Source organism: Mustela nivalis (genome assembly GCF_964662115.1).
Source record: "Mustela nivalis genome assembly, chromosome: 1".
Lineage (NCBI taxonomy): Eukaryota > Metazoa > Chordata > Mammalia > Carnivora > Mustelidae > Mustela > Mustela nivalis.
In genome coordinates, this window is record NC_139020.1 from 145,023,861 (window position 1) to 145,039,993 (window position 16,133).

The window sequence follows — 16,133 nt, forward strand, 5'->3', positions numbered from 1 at the left end:
CCACACACTCTCCGTTCTCAGTAACAAACACTGACACTAGAACCCCTCAACCCTCCTGCCGCCCCCACAGACTCCCTCACCTTGGGCAGCCTCAGGGGACCCTGGCCTTGCGCCCTTAAGGAGGAAGATGGCAAGTGTGTGAGTCAAGTGTCTCCGAACCTGCTGTGTTCTGGATGGAACCAGAATTTCTCTGTCCCTGCACAGCCAAGACAAAGCAGGGGAATGAATCCAGAGAAGAGGTCTTACATGCCAAACTGGGGACTTTTCAAATTAGTCCCGTTCTTACAGTATATATTACTATAAATCGGTTATTTATACTAATAGCCTATTTCCTGTTTTATATGGTGGAGTTTCCACATGGTTTAGATTGAGAAGGGGGATTTCTGTTTAAAAAACAAAACAAAACAAAACCAACGTTCCCAACCCCCTGAGAGGAAGGGAGCTGCCAGGCTCCGTGACCCTGGCCAGAGCAATCAGCCCCAGCCCGGGGAAGGGGACCCCGAGGGGCCTCCTCTTGAAGGCCACCGGGAGGGGAACTGGAGCCTGTGGACCTTGTAAGGTGAATGAGGCGACTGGCGGCTCGCTGGGGTTTTACCGTCGTGTTTTCCGTATATGAGGATTACGCAAACGAGAAAGACCGGGGTTAACTCCACGCTGAGTTGTGCAAAAAAGGAAATGCCGCGGTATCGAGTGCGCCCCTTGGCTCGGTTCTGAGGGGCGCTAACAGCTGGAATAACGGTCCCGCTGAATACCCATCTGACCCAAACTGAAAGACCGCACTGCCCAGGGAAGGGGGTGTGCACGTGGAGGGGACGGCAGCCCCAAGTGCCCTAGAGAAGTGCAAGTCTGGATTTTCAGGCTAAACATTTCGTGGGTTCTAAAGGCTGCCAAACGAACTTTCAAAATGACGCGCTTCAGGCCGAACCACACCCGTGCGGAGGCTTCGCGCAGCCCGTGGGCCCTCGGTTTGCGCCCCTGCGGGGTCCGGGGAAGGAGGGTGCCGGGCAGCAGGAAGTCAGGGCTGAGGCTGGCGCGCGTCCAGGCGGCCGGCACCTGCTTCCTCCCGAAACCTGTGGGGCGGGGGCCCTCCCCGAGGTCCCCTGCCAGCAGGCGCCCCCGGTGGTGCCCTGCCACCCCTCTCGCAGCTGGCCCTAACTTTCCTTTGACGAAAACAAAACCCCGCGGCCCCGCAGGTGGCCGCCGGGCGCGTCCTCAACTAGTAGCGCGCGCCCTCTTGTGGCAGCGGGGCGCAGCGCAACGTTTAACCTTGAACTGTGACTGCAAAACTTTCCGTTTCCTCACCCCTCCCCATCTCCTTCCAGCATAACCTGCCGACTCTTCCATTCACGTCTTTGCTTTACTTATTCTGTAGCTCTATTGCAGTTATATGGGTTGCCTAGAAAGTGCATATAACTACAGTAGTTATTTGTAATTACATGAAACGGTCACCACGCCCTCTGTAATCTTTTGGGACTTCATTCTCTTACTGTTATGTTACAGTAACAGACACCCCTTTCCCTCCTTTACGCAACACTTTACATCCTCCCGGCCTCACGTATGTCTTGATACAAGCCATCGCCACAGTGCCAGTCCTGCAAGGGCTGTGACCAACTTCATGCCATCATAAGCACACAGCTGTGCTCCAGACCTCCACTGATGCCTGCGGACTCTTATGTGGGAGCTTTCCTGTGGGCGTTGCCAGGGACCCCAGCCAGCACCCACACATGTATAACCCGCAAGTGCTGGACAGTGCCTACCCTACCCTACCCGCTGGGGCGCAGGTGTCAGGGGATACATCTGTTTTCCTTTCCCAGGATGTTAGGGTATGGTGTCAACCACCCCTCAATTAGACAGAGAACACTCTCAATAATGCAAGCCACACAGCGAGGTTTATTTCCAGCTAGCTGGGGTCCAAGTGTCCACCCAGCGCAGCGGGTTTCAACAAGGACCCCGAGCACTCAAAGCCAGGGGTTTATATAGCATTTTCAAGGCACTTCCTCATAGCTACATACATCTCCTGCACCCCAATTTGACAGTTTAACTTTGTTTAACTTTTTGCCACTCTGGTGTCACCCTGGCAGTTAAGTGAGATTTAGGGTTAGAAGAATTTTCACCTTAATTACATTTCCTTCTGCCTCAGCCTCCTACAGTTTTATGGTGGGGAGGGCGACCTTTGGCCTCGAGGTACTGAGCCATTGAAAAGATGACCTTTCTGTTGTAAAGCACTAACTTTTTCCCTCAACATTCTTTCCCTGTGGCACCATCGCCTAACCGCCCTGGTGGTCTATGCAGTGTTGGCCCGTTAGGGATGCTCAGTAAAATGGCTTCCCGGCCTTCAGGATGCCCATTCTTTTGCTAACCCACTCTTACAGTACAAGGTGCCAGCTTTTGCTTTGCCAAGATGGCTGTACTTATGTCAGGGCTGGACTCGAGGTGGGTACAGCCTTGTTTTTCTTGGCCTTAACACCTGGAGCTGGTTTCTGGGACTTGTTTTTAAGTCCCCGGGGGAAGGGGAGCAGGGACAGTAAAACAGGTCCTTACAAGGACAAACTTCTGAGACAGGTTTTACATCACTTCTCCAAGATCACTTCTCCAAGACAGTTCCGTGGGACCAAGGCAAGAATCACATAAGGGCGGCCAGCTCGGTAAGGCATCCTGCTGCTGGCTCTCTCCTTCCCAGCTTCACTCCTGCCAACATGGGGTGGTTCGTTCATTGGGCTGGATATGTGGGCACAAGCAGGAATTACGAGGGGGCGGCATGAATAGCCTTACTCCGGTGTGGCCTTGGAAGACAAGGTGAGGGGAAAGAACTCCAATGGTCAAAGCACTGTGCAGTGCTTCTCATCATTCACTTGGGTGCAAGTGGCCTAACAATGAAAAACAGAGCCCTGGCAAGAGGTGAATGGCCAGGGATCTGGAGAGAAAGACCAGGAAGGCCTTGGGGTGGGCGGGGCAGAACGCCACCAAAATTCTCAAACAGGCAAATCATTTGAACAAGATGTGGATTTCCTATGAAATAAAAATCCTGGGTAATGAGGCCACTGAACGCCAGGAAAAAAAAGCAGCCCCTGGGGGTTGAGGGAGGGGCGGGGGAAGCTTTGCACATGTCCATTGTTTTATGATTAAGAGTCAAGGGAAGACAGAATCAGAAGGCCAGGCAAAGTAGGACTGGCTGGGGGCTGTGAGGGTGCACAGGCCAACAGAAATGAAAACCTGGGGCGGATTTCACAGCTCCTGTAGAGCAAAGACCTCAATCTGAGCTGATCCCAATCCGACTGCACTGATTAGCCATGGGACAAGGAGGGACAAGAATCAGGTATGGGATGGGGTCTCCAGGTTGTACCCCACTCTGCAGGAAGCCCCAAATATTCCTCAACTTATTAGATACTGGCTGTAGTTTTGTGGTTTTGTGGGGCACTTTGTTTTTTGGTCTGGACTCTGCTCGGGGCTCTTTTGCAAGAACCTGCTCACAGGACACACTCATGGCGACCTCTGTTGGTAGCTCATCTAAGGGTCAGTCAGAGGCTGAGCCCAGAACGGTGTTTACCCATATAGCTTGCCAAGCATGATGATGGAAAACTTTGTGCCTTTTCCTGGAAGAAGAAAAAGTACACTGTCTTCTCGCACAAGGTTTCATATAGCCAGGGGTGCTGTGTGAATCTTCCGAGCTTCCTTTCAATGGGACACCCAGGCCAGCCAATGGAAGGTGGCTTCAATGGAAGCCAGACCATGGAAGCTTAAAGAACACGGTCCTGTCCATTTCCACAGTATGTGACATAATCATAGTGAATGAATGGGTTGCTACCTATCATACCTGGCTCTTGGTTTGCAGCCATTGCCGGCATTGCTAATACTTGATTTTCAGATCTCCTTAGGGGTGGGGGCAGGGGCATGGAGTGGGGGAATGTGCCTTCCCCCCACAGCACCCAGCAGTACACTTGGGTTGCTCCAAATTCTCCGGTGACAGAGCCTCTGTGCATGGGACACTGCTAGAATGATGTGAACTCCCTGTGGTTATGCATTTCCATAAAGGCTCCACAGAGAAAACTGCTCTTGCTGCATTACATGCCACCCAAGCCCAGCTGCTGAAAGCCGGATGGGCCCTAAATGAGGACGAAATCCAAGTGACCTGCCTTTCAAGTGATCATCTTGGAAGCTGTATCACAGCTCATGGAGCTGTTTCACAATCAAGTTAGGACAAACTGGACCTGGGTGGCTGAGTCAGTTAAACGTCTGCCTTTGGCTAAGGTCATGATCCCACGTTTCTAGGATTGAGTCCCAAGTTGGGCTCCTTGCTCAGCGGGGAGCCTGCTGCTCCCTCTGGCTCTTGTGAATAAATGAGAAAAATCTTAAAAAAAAAAAAGGAATTTTGTAGTAGCCACCAACCACAAAAGAAGTGGCCCTGCACCAAAACTGGCTGCTTTGCATATTAGCTATTGGAGACAGTACGTCTCAAGCCTGGGGATATTCCTACAGCCTCCGCCCCAAGTCAGCAGATAGGCCTGTTTGAGGGAGGGCCCCAACAAGGAAATCTTAGGGGTGATTCAGGCAATGCCATACCCTAAAGCCTCTGTGTCCCTCAGATGTCAAGGAACTACTGGTGTCTGATGGATCGCACAGCTGACTGGCCTCTGGCAATGGAAACTCCTGGGCTTCTGGGCCTGTGAGCCCTGGAAGTTGAAGGTTTTCTCTTGCTGCCGTGAGGCAATCGCTAGCATCCAGGGCCCTAAACCAAACCATTTCCAACTTGACATTCTCATCTGGCACCTCTGAGCTAGATTCCAGATGGGACAAGAACCAGAAAGTCCTTTCCTGAGAAGAAAATAGATCTTCTGATGAAGGGCCAGACCCTGAGCTTTTAACCATCTTCACTAAGAGGTGTTTACCCTAAATTAGGGTAATGCCCTAATTTGCCCTAATGCTAGTGTAAGGAAGGTCCCACCTAGCAAATAAGCCAGCTGGCAAGAATCCGTGATGAAACAGCCCACTCACCGCCAAGGCAAGCAGGTCCTGTGCAACGCTATAGGCGGGTCACGGCCCATAGCCGTGGACAACCTATGCAATGGGCTGAACTCATGGGACTTCTAGCCAGAGTGCATCTCCCTGAGATCCAGTGAACAACATCCATATGCTGGCTCCTGGGCTGTCACTGACGGCTTAGCTGTATGTTCGGGTGTTTGGGCCACCCAGGCCTGGAGTAGTGACGACATAATCCAGTGAGTGTGCCCCCCACCCCGAAATTACAGGCACAATGTTTATGTTATACCCATGGTTACGTGAAGCAACCACATCTAGAGAAAAGCACTGAGATGAACACAGGGGAGGCGAGGGAGGTGTTAAAACAGGATGAAGTAAAAACTGCTAGGCCATGACAGTGCACTAGACAGGAAGGACTGATGGGCATCACTTCTAAGGTCTTTGTACTGGTTCAGGAGGTGAGGAGGAGTACCGATGACCGTTGTTAATATCTGACGTTGTTTAGAACGTCAGATATGCGTGCTACAGGTGTGAAGAGCATTACTGAAGAATTTTAGCTAATAAACGTGGCAGGAGTGATAGTCACCATTTTGCAACTTCTGATAACAGATGTAGAGAAAGGTCAAGGGATGGAAACTTTGAACGAATAAAGTTGATGGGATCAAGGTCAGGCCCCCAACCACGAAGGGTACAGTGAGTACAGGCTTGATTGAGAGCCTGGTAAAGTCCACACCATCACCCACAAGAAAACCTTGACAAAAGAAAAAGACTAATCTGATTTTAAGCAAGCCTTTAGAGTGATCTTTTAGTTTAGAGGAAACATGAGAAGGGAGAGGAACAGGTTAAAGGACGGAAGGACAGGGATGCCTGGGTGGCTCAGTTGGTTAAACAACTGCCTTCAGCTCAGGTCATGATCTCAGGGTCCCGGGATCAAGCCCCACATTGGGCTCCCAGCTCAGAGGGGAGTCTGCTTCTCCCTCTTCCTTTTCCCCTCCCCCACTCATGCTCTCTCTCATTCTCTCTCGCTCTCTCAAATAAATAAAATATTTTTTTAAATGCCACAAAGACACAAATAAATCCAAGATATCAGACATCCTACAAGAAGCCACAAATTCTCAGAGGTATCAAGAGATGCCAGCAACAGTGCTGGATAACAATCTATCACAATCCCATTCCACTATTCTAATCAGAATACGTAATTTTTATTTTTAATGATTTTTTAAAAAGATTTTATTTATTTATTTGACAGAGAGAGATCACAAGTAGGCAGAGAGGCAGGCAGAGAGAGAGGAAGGGAAGCAGGCCCCTTGCTGAGCAGAGAGCTTGATGTGGGACTCGATCCCAGGACCCTGAGATCATGACTGAGCTGAAGGCAGAGGCTTTAACCCACTGAGTCACCCAGGCGCCTGGAGAATACGTAATTTTTAAAATAAAGATTCCATTCTGGAAACCTGCAGAAATCAAGTACCTAGGACAAATCTGACAAAAGATGTGCTGGGACCTTCATGAAGAAAACCATGAGACTTGACTGAAAAACAATAAAGATCCAAATCAGTGGAGATTCTAGGTTTGTGATGAAGTTTATCATAAATCATTTCCCCCAAAATTAATCTACAAATTCACTGCAGTTCCAAGAAAAAAATAATGAGGACTTTTTATGGAACTTGTCAAACCTAGCTTAAAATTTTATACAATAAAACACCTCTGTAACCTTTCTCTCAATGTTACTGCAAACCTGTATTTTTTTTAAAGGATTTTATTTATTTATTTGACAGACAGATTACAAGTAGGCAGAGAGGCAGGCAGAGAGAGAGGAGGAAGCAGGTTCCCCGCCGAGCAGAGAGCCAGATGTGGGGCTCGATCCCAGGACCCTGGGACCGCGACCTGAGCCGAAGGCAGAGGCTTTAACCCACTGAGCCACCCAGGCACCCCACCTGTAAGTATTTTTAAAAAGCCTTTAAAACAGGGGCACCTGGATGGCTCAGTTGGTTAAGCATCTCAAGTCATGATCCTGGGGTCCCGGGATCAAGCTTCACATTGGGCTCCCTCCTCAGTGGGGAGCCTGCTTCTCCCTCTCCCTCTGCCCCCACCCAACCCCTCATGCTCTCTAATAAGAAAATAAAATCTTTTTTAAAAGGTGCCAAGAATAGAACAATTTTAATCTTGTCCTATTAGATATTAACACTTTATCAGGTACAGAAAAATAGCCCAAGAAAGCCAGCCCTGGACCCACACAGATACATAAACCTGGTAAATGACAGGGGGAACACGGTCTCTTAGAGAAGGAAAGAGTCACTTGCTAACACGAGAAATCAGATGGCATGTGGTACTCACACCGTACACGGAAACCAAGGTACATTCAAGTACTAAATATAAAATGAAAATCTTTAAGATTTTATTTATTTGAGAGAGAGAGAGAGCACAAGCAGGCAGACGGGGTGGGGGTGATGGGAAGCAGGCTCCCCACTGAGCAGAGAGCCTGATGTGGGGCTCAATCCCAGGACCCTGAGATCATGACTGGAGCCGAAGGCAGTTGCTTAACCCACTGAGCCTCCCAGGTGCCCCTAAAATGCAAATCTTTAAACATCTTAGAAAGCAGAGAACATCTCTCACCTTGAGGTAGCAAGAATCAATAAGCAAAGACACAAAGTTAAAATATATAGACTTTGAGATTTATTTCCAAGGCTTATTACTAACAAAGTATAACATCCATAACATGTCAAGAGTTCTCAAATGAGTTAAAAAAAAAACAAAACCAAAAACCAAAAACGACTTCAATGTGAAAGAAAGGCAAAGGAGGGGCGCCTGGGTGGCTCAGTGGGTTAAAGCCTCTGCCTTCGGCTCAGGTCATGATCCTAGGGTCCTGGGATCGAGCCCCGTGTCTGGCTCTCTGCTCAGCATGGAGCCTGCTTCCCCATCTCTCTCCACCTGCCTCTCTGCCTGCTTGTGATCTCTGTCAAATAAATGGATAAAATCTTGAAAGAAAGAAAGAAAGAAAGAAAGAAAGAAAGAAAGAAAGAAAGAAAGAAAGAAAGGGCAAAGGATATGAATGAACAACCTTTGATGTGGGGAAGCCATAAAGGTCAACAACCAAATGAGAAGATGATCAGGCTCACCAGCAGAAAGGAGAGTATACAATCAAATGAGACCACCTCTTCAGCCAAACTAAAACTAGTGCAAGACAAGAATAAGGAAACAAACACCCCTGTACGCTGCTGAGAAGTCTCCACTTTGGAGACCATTTGGAAATATTTCGCCTTGTTGGAATTGCACCCCCCCTGTGACCTAACAGTTTTATTTCTAAGTACACACTCTATATATAACTCTTGTACACGTGCATGAGATGCTCCAATATGTTCACTGCAAACCACACCAGAAGTTGAAACGGTCAAAAACAAACCATACCAGAAGTCTTCTATCCACAGAGGAGAGGTAAGTAAATTGTGGCATATCTGTTCAATGGAATACCAAGTAGTAGTTAAAGTGAATGAGTTAGAGCTGCATGTATCAGATGAATTTCAGAATTGAAGAAAGCCATCTTTAAAAGGATAAATACAGCCTAGATACCATGCTGTACATTGCTTATGGGTACATCTCTATACAGTGCACAGACCACAAAGCAGGAAAAACAGCCACCAAATTCAAGGTAGTGTTTGCCCTTGGAAAAGTAAAAAGCAAAATTTGAGGTGGTGGTACTTCACAAGAGAAACTTCATTTTCTGTTTTAAATAAGGCCCTTTCAAGAAAATCTGGTAAAAATTTGGGCTCTAAAGCTGGGTGGTGTCTACAACAGGATATGATCTTTTGTACTTCTAGTGCTTGACATATTTCAATAATTAACAGTAGCCAAATGCAAAGATCTCAGGAAAAGAACAGTATTTTCCTCATTTTATTAAACCAATTTTTTATGGTACCATTACTTATACAATTATAATTTAAACATCAAAATCATTAGTTTTTCTATGACACATTGTTTTGGGGGTAGTCAGGCCTGTGAAACTTTCTTAAATGGGAATTTTATTTCCCTTAGCTGGGGCCCGATCCTCAACTGGCCTATGACAGACACTGTTGAATCCCAGGACAGTAGCCCTTCTCCGGCTATAAAACCAATCTGTTCCAGTAACAGAAGACTATATGCTCCAAAGGGTGTTCCCACCTAAGGAGAGGAATTTGGACTACTTTAGGCCATTTCTTCAGTAATGCCATTCTGCACGTAAGTGATTTAGAAAGAGGCATTTAAAGTCTTCTAGTAAAAGACAAGTAGGTGAAGTCTACTGAGCGGCTTCTGGGAAGAAGGAACTCCTTAGGAACAGAGAAATACACAATCTCTTCTCTTCGGGCCTTTGGATATAGTCGTGCAAGTGGGTGATGTCTGGACATGTTGCCTCCATCTTGCTACACCAAAGATGGTTAATCCTAAGGATAAAAACTCACAGCAGAAGATGGATGGGCAGAAAAACACGGAGAGAGTCTGGGCGCTTCATAGTACCACTGAGCCACCAAACTCTGACCATCACAGAACCACCTCACCCAGGCTTCTTATGAAAGGTATTTTCCTTACTGGTTAAGACCTGTTTAAATTGGGTTTTCTGCTCCTCGCCATTGACTGCACATCAATACACATTGTTCTTTATCAAAACAAAACACAAAACTCTGAAGAATGTACAAATTCCAGTGAGTTCTCGATGACTATAAAGATCTTGTTCTTTTTGTCCAGACTGGAGGCAGGAATTCTGCAAATGATACAAATAGTTGTAGCTTTATCAGAACCAGCCTAGTTGTTTCACACGTTCCCAGTCACGGGACTGTCTGAAAAAGAATGTGTCTATTTTGTTTTTAGCACTGTTTAGCCACATCGAGAAATGGGATGGGAGAGCCCCAATGTGCTTCTTTACAAGTATTTCAAGGTGTTCACTCCGTAACATTCCTCTATGGCTCCCTAAAAATACTGTTTGAAGGTGTGTTCTGTCTTGGCAACAAGAGGAGCAGCCCCTAGGTAGGAAGAGGGCTTGTTTCTTTTCTGCCTGTGCCCCATACCTGGGTGGACTTACCACATTTTTGGAGCCAATTCCTAGAACTCTGGAGAAAGGTCTCATCTCAGCATCAGGCTTCCTTTTTTTTTCCTGAAAGATTTTATTTATTTATTTGAGGTGGGGGGGCGGGGAGAGAGAGAGAGAGAGAGAGGGAGAGCAGGGGTGGGGGAACTCAAAGGGAGAAGCAGACTCCCCACTGAGCAGGGAACCCGATGTTAGGCTGGATCCCAGAACTCTGGGATCAGGGCCTGAACTGAAGGCAGCCTCCTAACTGACTGAGCCACCCAGGCACCTTGAGCATCAGGATTCTGAAATAATGAAACAACTACAGAGTCAGACAATAAAATGGATTTATTTAAAAAGACTAAAAAATTTGACATTGAGAGAGATGATAAAAAAAAGACGTACAGGATTTAAATTGATAAATACAAAAGCGATTGGCCATAAACAATGTAAAAATACATTTCCCAGTCCCCAAACAGAACATAATTTAAGTACAATTATAAAATTTTTATACTGTATGTTCATTTCCCTTATAATTTTTAAAAACCACTCTAAACAGTTTATTTGTATAAAATATAACAAATTAAGTCTAATATGGCTGTTAATAAAAAATTGTGTTAAACTTCAGTTTATTGAGTGTGCCCTGTTTTGGACATAGAAGGGGTTTTGGTCCCAAGTTCTCCTTGAAAACTTTTTATTTTCCACATGGTCTTTTTCCTCTCATTCCTTCTATAGAAGAGGGAGGCTAATCCGTCACGGGTCCCATAACCACCACTATGAAGAATAGTTCTAGAGTGACCAAAAATACTAGTGAATATATGATCTTTCTGAAAAGGGAAGGATTAAGTGGCAGCTATGAGGCCCACTTGTGCCCCAATCAAATAAATGGAAACAAAGCCTCAGAGCAAGCAGAGCTGAAGCTCAATGTCAACACGCTCCATGTGTAAGGCCGGCGGGGACATGTCCATCAACCTCAACTAAGTCTGTGCGTGGGGGTGGGGGGGCAGAGGTGGCCCAGACCACTTGCTGTGAAACCCAGCTGGGTCTAGATGGTATTTCAAATGACAGTGGTACAGTTAGATGGGAAATTCCAGAACCTGCTGACCAGAAGTGGGTTGTTTTTGCTATTTCTCCTCTCTTGGATGCCATGCCAGAAAAACAACAGCATCAGTGATTGGTTTTGTTGCCTCCCAGGGAGGCAGTGGTGATTACACCATCAGCACCAGCTGGCATCCACGCTCTGGTAAAGGGCTAAGGTCCTGAGTCAGTGAAGACAGAGCAGAGGCTGTGTCTGGCCATAATGATGAATTCTGACCACCACATTCACCACCTTGACTAACACACAAATGAGAAATTTAAAAAGGGCAGGGCCACTAAATTGTCTCACTGGAAACATGATTCCACTCCTTCCTATAGAAAACCCAGGCCGACTAGCCCAGGAGACCTCCACCAAAGTCTTGAAGAACACCAGATGCATGGCTCACTGCCTGAACTCTAGAGTCCGGAGTCAAAAATCCAAGAAGAGGACAAGACAGGTCTATTCTGAGAACCACTTGGTCAGAAAGGTCTGATCTTGAGTGCCTTGTCTGGTGGTCTCTAAGACAGCCTGCCAGCAGAGACAATTCTCCCAAATGATCAGAACTAGTTGAGAATGGGTTGACTACTGCCTTACACCATCATTAGTATTCACCAGGCCGGGATTTGCTAGATCCTCATTTCCTTAAGAAGGGCTCCCCCAAACAGAAGTTAGAGTAATGCCCAATGTGGGAACAAGAACCCGAAAGATCCTGCTACATATACTATGCAATTAAAAGGGCCCCAAATTGTGGACCACCTAAAGACCACCACCATCAAGCAAGAGTCAGAGCTAGACACTCACCTCTGTCAGATGATGAAGCAGCATATGGACCATGGGGATAAGAAGACAGAACAAGGAGAATCTCAAATAGATGAAAAATCAAAGGCTGGGGTCTTAAAAAGAGGGAAGCCTTCAAGGAAAACACTTAATGGGACTTCCAGAGCTGTATTAACTTCAGTAGAAATAACCATATGCCAGTAAGGGAAGGGACCAATTTTGAAATCCTAGTATGAACTTATCTCTTTAGACAGTGGTAAGTGGTTGAGAACTGTTTTTATAATTACTTTCACTGTATGGTGCAAAAAGTCTATCTTCCTTATCTTTGGTCCTTAGCCATGAGAGTTACTTCCATTTCTTCTACGTGTTTTATAATGGTTGTTGGTTCTTTTTTTGGTGGTGGTGGTGGGGTTGTTTTGTTTTTGCTTATCACCAACCACCAAAGTGCAGTATAAACGTGGGGTTTCTGATGTTGTTGCTTTTATATATACAAAATACCAACACCTCCTATATAGTTTCTATTAGGCTATAAAAGGTCTCAGAAAGAGTTAATATTATCCTAAAATGTTAAACAATTTTAAGACTGACATACAGTAAAGCCTGGGTATTACATTTTTAAGGGGAAAAAAAAAAACCCTAGTCCAATATTTTAAATAGTGATCTCTTAAATATACATTAAGTTGTATCTGATCATCAAAAAAAAAAAAAAAAAAAAAACCCAAAAAACCACCACAACAGCAAAAAACAAACAAACAAACAAAAAAAACCTAAAAAACTCCTGGCTAAACAAATTAATTTGAAAATAAAACAATTTCTAAATGGATAAATTTAATTATGCTGGCTGTACAGTCTTAATTTGAAAGTTAGGCCTAGTTAACAATGACAGAATAAATTAGAATCAGTTGAGCTATGAGATTTAAAGAAACTGTCCTCACGTTCAAAACAAAAAAGCAGAACCATTTCATGTGACAGAAGTTTTAACTGTTATTTAAAAAGAAATTTTTTTTTTAAACCCCAAAACACTGACCTAATTTGCGGTGACTGACACATAGGCCAAAGTTAATAAAACTGCCTTCCTGCCCTTCCCCTTGGTCTCCAAAAGAAGTGGTTTAACAATTACACAAATTCTAGATGAGCTTCAGCCAGGGCTCAGGCGGCACACAGTCAATACCTTATGTAACACCCGGTCCCCAAAGTCCTTAAGCATTAAGTGGTTCTGTGAGGGCCCCTGCGCTCCTGGCAGCCTCTGGTTTCCTCATCTGGGATTCCTGTCGTCTCTCGAAGAGCATAATGACAAAGTCAGACAGGAACATAATACTTGCTAGAAATCCAAACACCTGAGGTGAAGAAAGAGCAAGGGTTTATGTGACAGATTTTGGAATATAATCTCCCATTTCCTACTTGGCTCTGGGAGTGTTTTATACAAACAAGACGATTCACCAATTTTATCCACATTTACTTTTTAAGATTTAAGAGAGCGTGCACAGAGAGAGAGAGAGGCCGAGAACACGCATGCACAGCGAAGAGAGCACTAGAGTGAGTGAGAACAAGGCCGGGGCAGGGAGGGATAGAGAGCACTAGTAGAGGGAGGATTAGAGGGAGAAGGAGAAGCAGACTCCCTGCTAAGCAGGAAGCCTGACAGAGGACTCAATTCCAGGACCCCAGGATCATGACCTGAGCCGAAGGCAGATGTCTAACCAAGTGAGCCACCCAGGCGTCCCTATCTTATACACATTATTCTTAATCCTAGTAATAAAGGAATTTTTAAGGGCATCAAAAAGACAGATGTTATAAAAAGAAATTCTAGAATAATGGCTATTAGTTGAAGTTTCGCAAAATAGAGATGTCCTGTCTTACATGTGCATGTGTACGTGTGGGGTGCCAACCTATGATACTAAGTTTAACAGAGGAAAAACAAAATCCTATAAAATGATACAAAACACAAGATTATTAGCCATGGTTAGCCTGACCCCAGAGGAGGGAAGCGAACTATGTGAGTAGGGAGCTGAGCACAGGTGAAAATGGCAAGAAGTAATCACTATCCAGTGTCTGATCAACAGAAACTCTATTTTTAAGATACGTCTAGGTTACTTTACCTAAAAACCATTTTCCAGTTAACTGTCACACTGTAATGACACAGCAACATGACACTACAACCTACTCCCTCTTCCTTAAATCACTTCCTCATTGTACTCTTCTAACATATGATCAAACCTTCTGAGAGTTCCGTCAAGACGGGATCTACACTAGCAAAACTCTTAAAGAAATGGGGCAAAGAACTGCTCTGTAAAAAGGAAAAATGGATGCAGGTGACGGCTAAAGTCCCTTCCACCTCTAACACCCCATCTCTCCATGATTTTTATTATTGTTTTTTGTTTTTATTCCTATTCCAGTTAGTTAACATACAGTGTAATATTAGTTTCAGGTGTACGACACAGTGACTCAGCACTTCCGTATGTCACACTGTGCTCATCTCAAGTCACTCTTTCGTCCCCATCACCCATTCACCCATCCCCTCACCCATCTCCCCTCTGGTAACCAGCACTTTGCTCTCGATTTTTTTTTTTAAGATTTTATTTGACACAGAGAGCAGAGGGGGAAAGAGCAAGCACAAGCAGAGGGAGCAGCAGCAGAGGGAGAAGCAGGATCCCTGCTGAGCTGGGAGCCCGATGTGGAACTTGATCCCAGGACCCTGGGATCAGGACCTGAGCCGAAGGTAGACGCTTAACCGACTGAGCCACCCAGGAGCCCCTGTTCTAGATTTTTAACATTTTGCTGTCTTCTGCTCCAGTGTCTTAACCCTTTACTCCCAACCCCTCTCTCCTAAAGAATATGCATTCTGCCTCATGCCACTGTGAAGCAGACTCCGCTCCAAATTCACTAATTCACCCAAACACCCCAACACGTCTGTCCAACCTACAATTAATTACCAATCCCACATCTCCAAACCCAAGTCACTTCTCCCCTCTGGAGTCTTCATTTTGGCTTGATGGCATCTTGGTATCTATCCCCTTATTTGCCCGACAAACATATTACATAATTTAAGGACAGACCAGATGTCATCGTGTCTGTGAAGCCATCCCTGATCCCCTTGAGAGCTTTGGGCCATGCAGGACATCCAGAGAAATGATCGTCCAGATCTTTTGCTCACATACTTCAATTTCTTTTTTTTAATGGCTTCCCTCACTCATTCTAGTCTGCAAATTTTTTCATAATTTAAACAGTTGCAAAAGGTAATTTCCAGCGTATTATACTGAGTTCTTAAACTACCATTACTCTTAAATATATGCAATGAAATCGAAATACTGTGATAATCTAACACATCACCTGATTGTAACACACAAATAAGCTGTTTTAATAGCTCAGAATTTCATGCCATGCTCTCTTTCCCCCTTCAACTCAATTTTCCTCAATTCTGTTTCATTTTTTCCAAGGATTTTATTTTATTTTTTGAAGATTTATTTATTTTAGGGATGCCTGGGTGGCTCAAGTTGGTTAAGCCACTACCTTCAGCTCAGGTCATGATCCCAGGGTCCTGGGACCGAGTTCCTCCTTGAGCTCCTTGAGCTCAGTCTGCTTCTCCCTCTCCCTCTGCCTGCTTGTGCTTCACTCTCTCTCTCTCTGACCAAAAAAAAAATTATTTATTTTAGACATAGAGAGGGAGAGAGGGAGCAAGCTGGGGGAGCAGCAGAGGGAGAGAATCTCAAGTAGACTCCCCACTGAGCTCGAAGCCCAAGATAAGGGCTCAATCTTACAACCCTGAGCCAAAACCAAGAGTCAACTACTCATCCGACTGAGTCAACCAGGGGCCCCACTCCAAGGATTTTCTAGTAATATATATCCACACTGCAAAACATTTTACTGATCACTCTTACCATACTCCTCCACAATAAAAATATGTATATAAACTGAAATTAACCATAATAGTCTATTAAAACTGATTTTCTCTTCATGTACCCATTGGTTCATGTGCCCATGCAGAAATACTCCTTGTGGCTGGAATGAGTCAAGGTTCAGCATTAATTCAATTTGTTTTGTTTTACACTTGCTTTACATGTGTGCTTTGTAAACAGCACTCCTGTGAACAGGTAGATAGAACCATGCAAGGCTTTGAACTCCTGCAGAGTTGTTCTGTAATTAAAAATAGTTTTAATGATCTATTTAGCTGACAAGTCAATTAATTATAACTTCACTTTCGCCATGAGACAAGGATTAACTGGAACCCAGCTGATTTGTAAGAGGATTTGTTACACAGCTATCAGTTAC

General features: G+C 45.1%; 1 protein-coding gene across 2 annotated transcripts in view; it reads right to left on the reverse strand.

Moving 5' to 3' along the window:
• The window catches only part of CMTM6 (CKLF like MARVEL transmembrane domain containing 6), a 49,928-nt gene that overhangs the window by 17,806 nt on the left and 15,989 nt on the right, over window positions 1-16,133 (reverse strand). The window contains exon 4 of one of the 2 annotated variants that reach the window (XM_082724284.1): window positions 10,343-13,204. The exons of the other annotated variant lie outside the window; for it this stretch is intronic. Coding sequence (XP_082580410.1) covers window positions 13,067-13,204 — 138 coding nt within the window. The 3' untranslated portion in view covers window positions 10,343-13,066. Of the gene's footprint in view, window positions 1-10,342; window positions 13,205-16,133 lie in introns of those variants that run through there. 2 annotated transcript variants of the gene reach the window in all.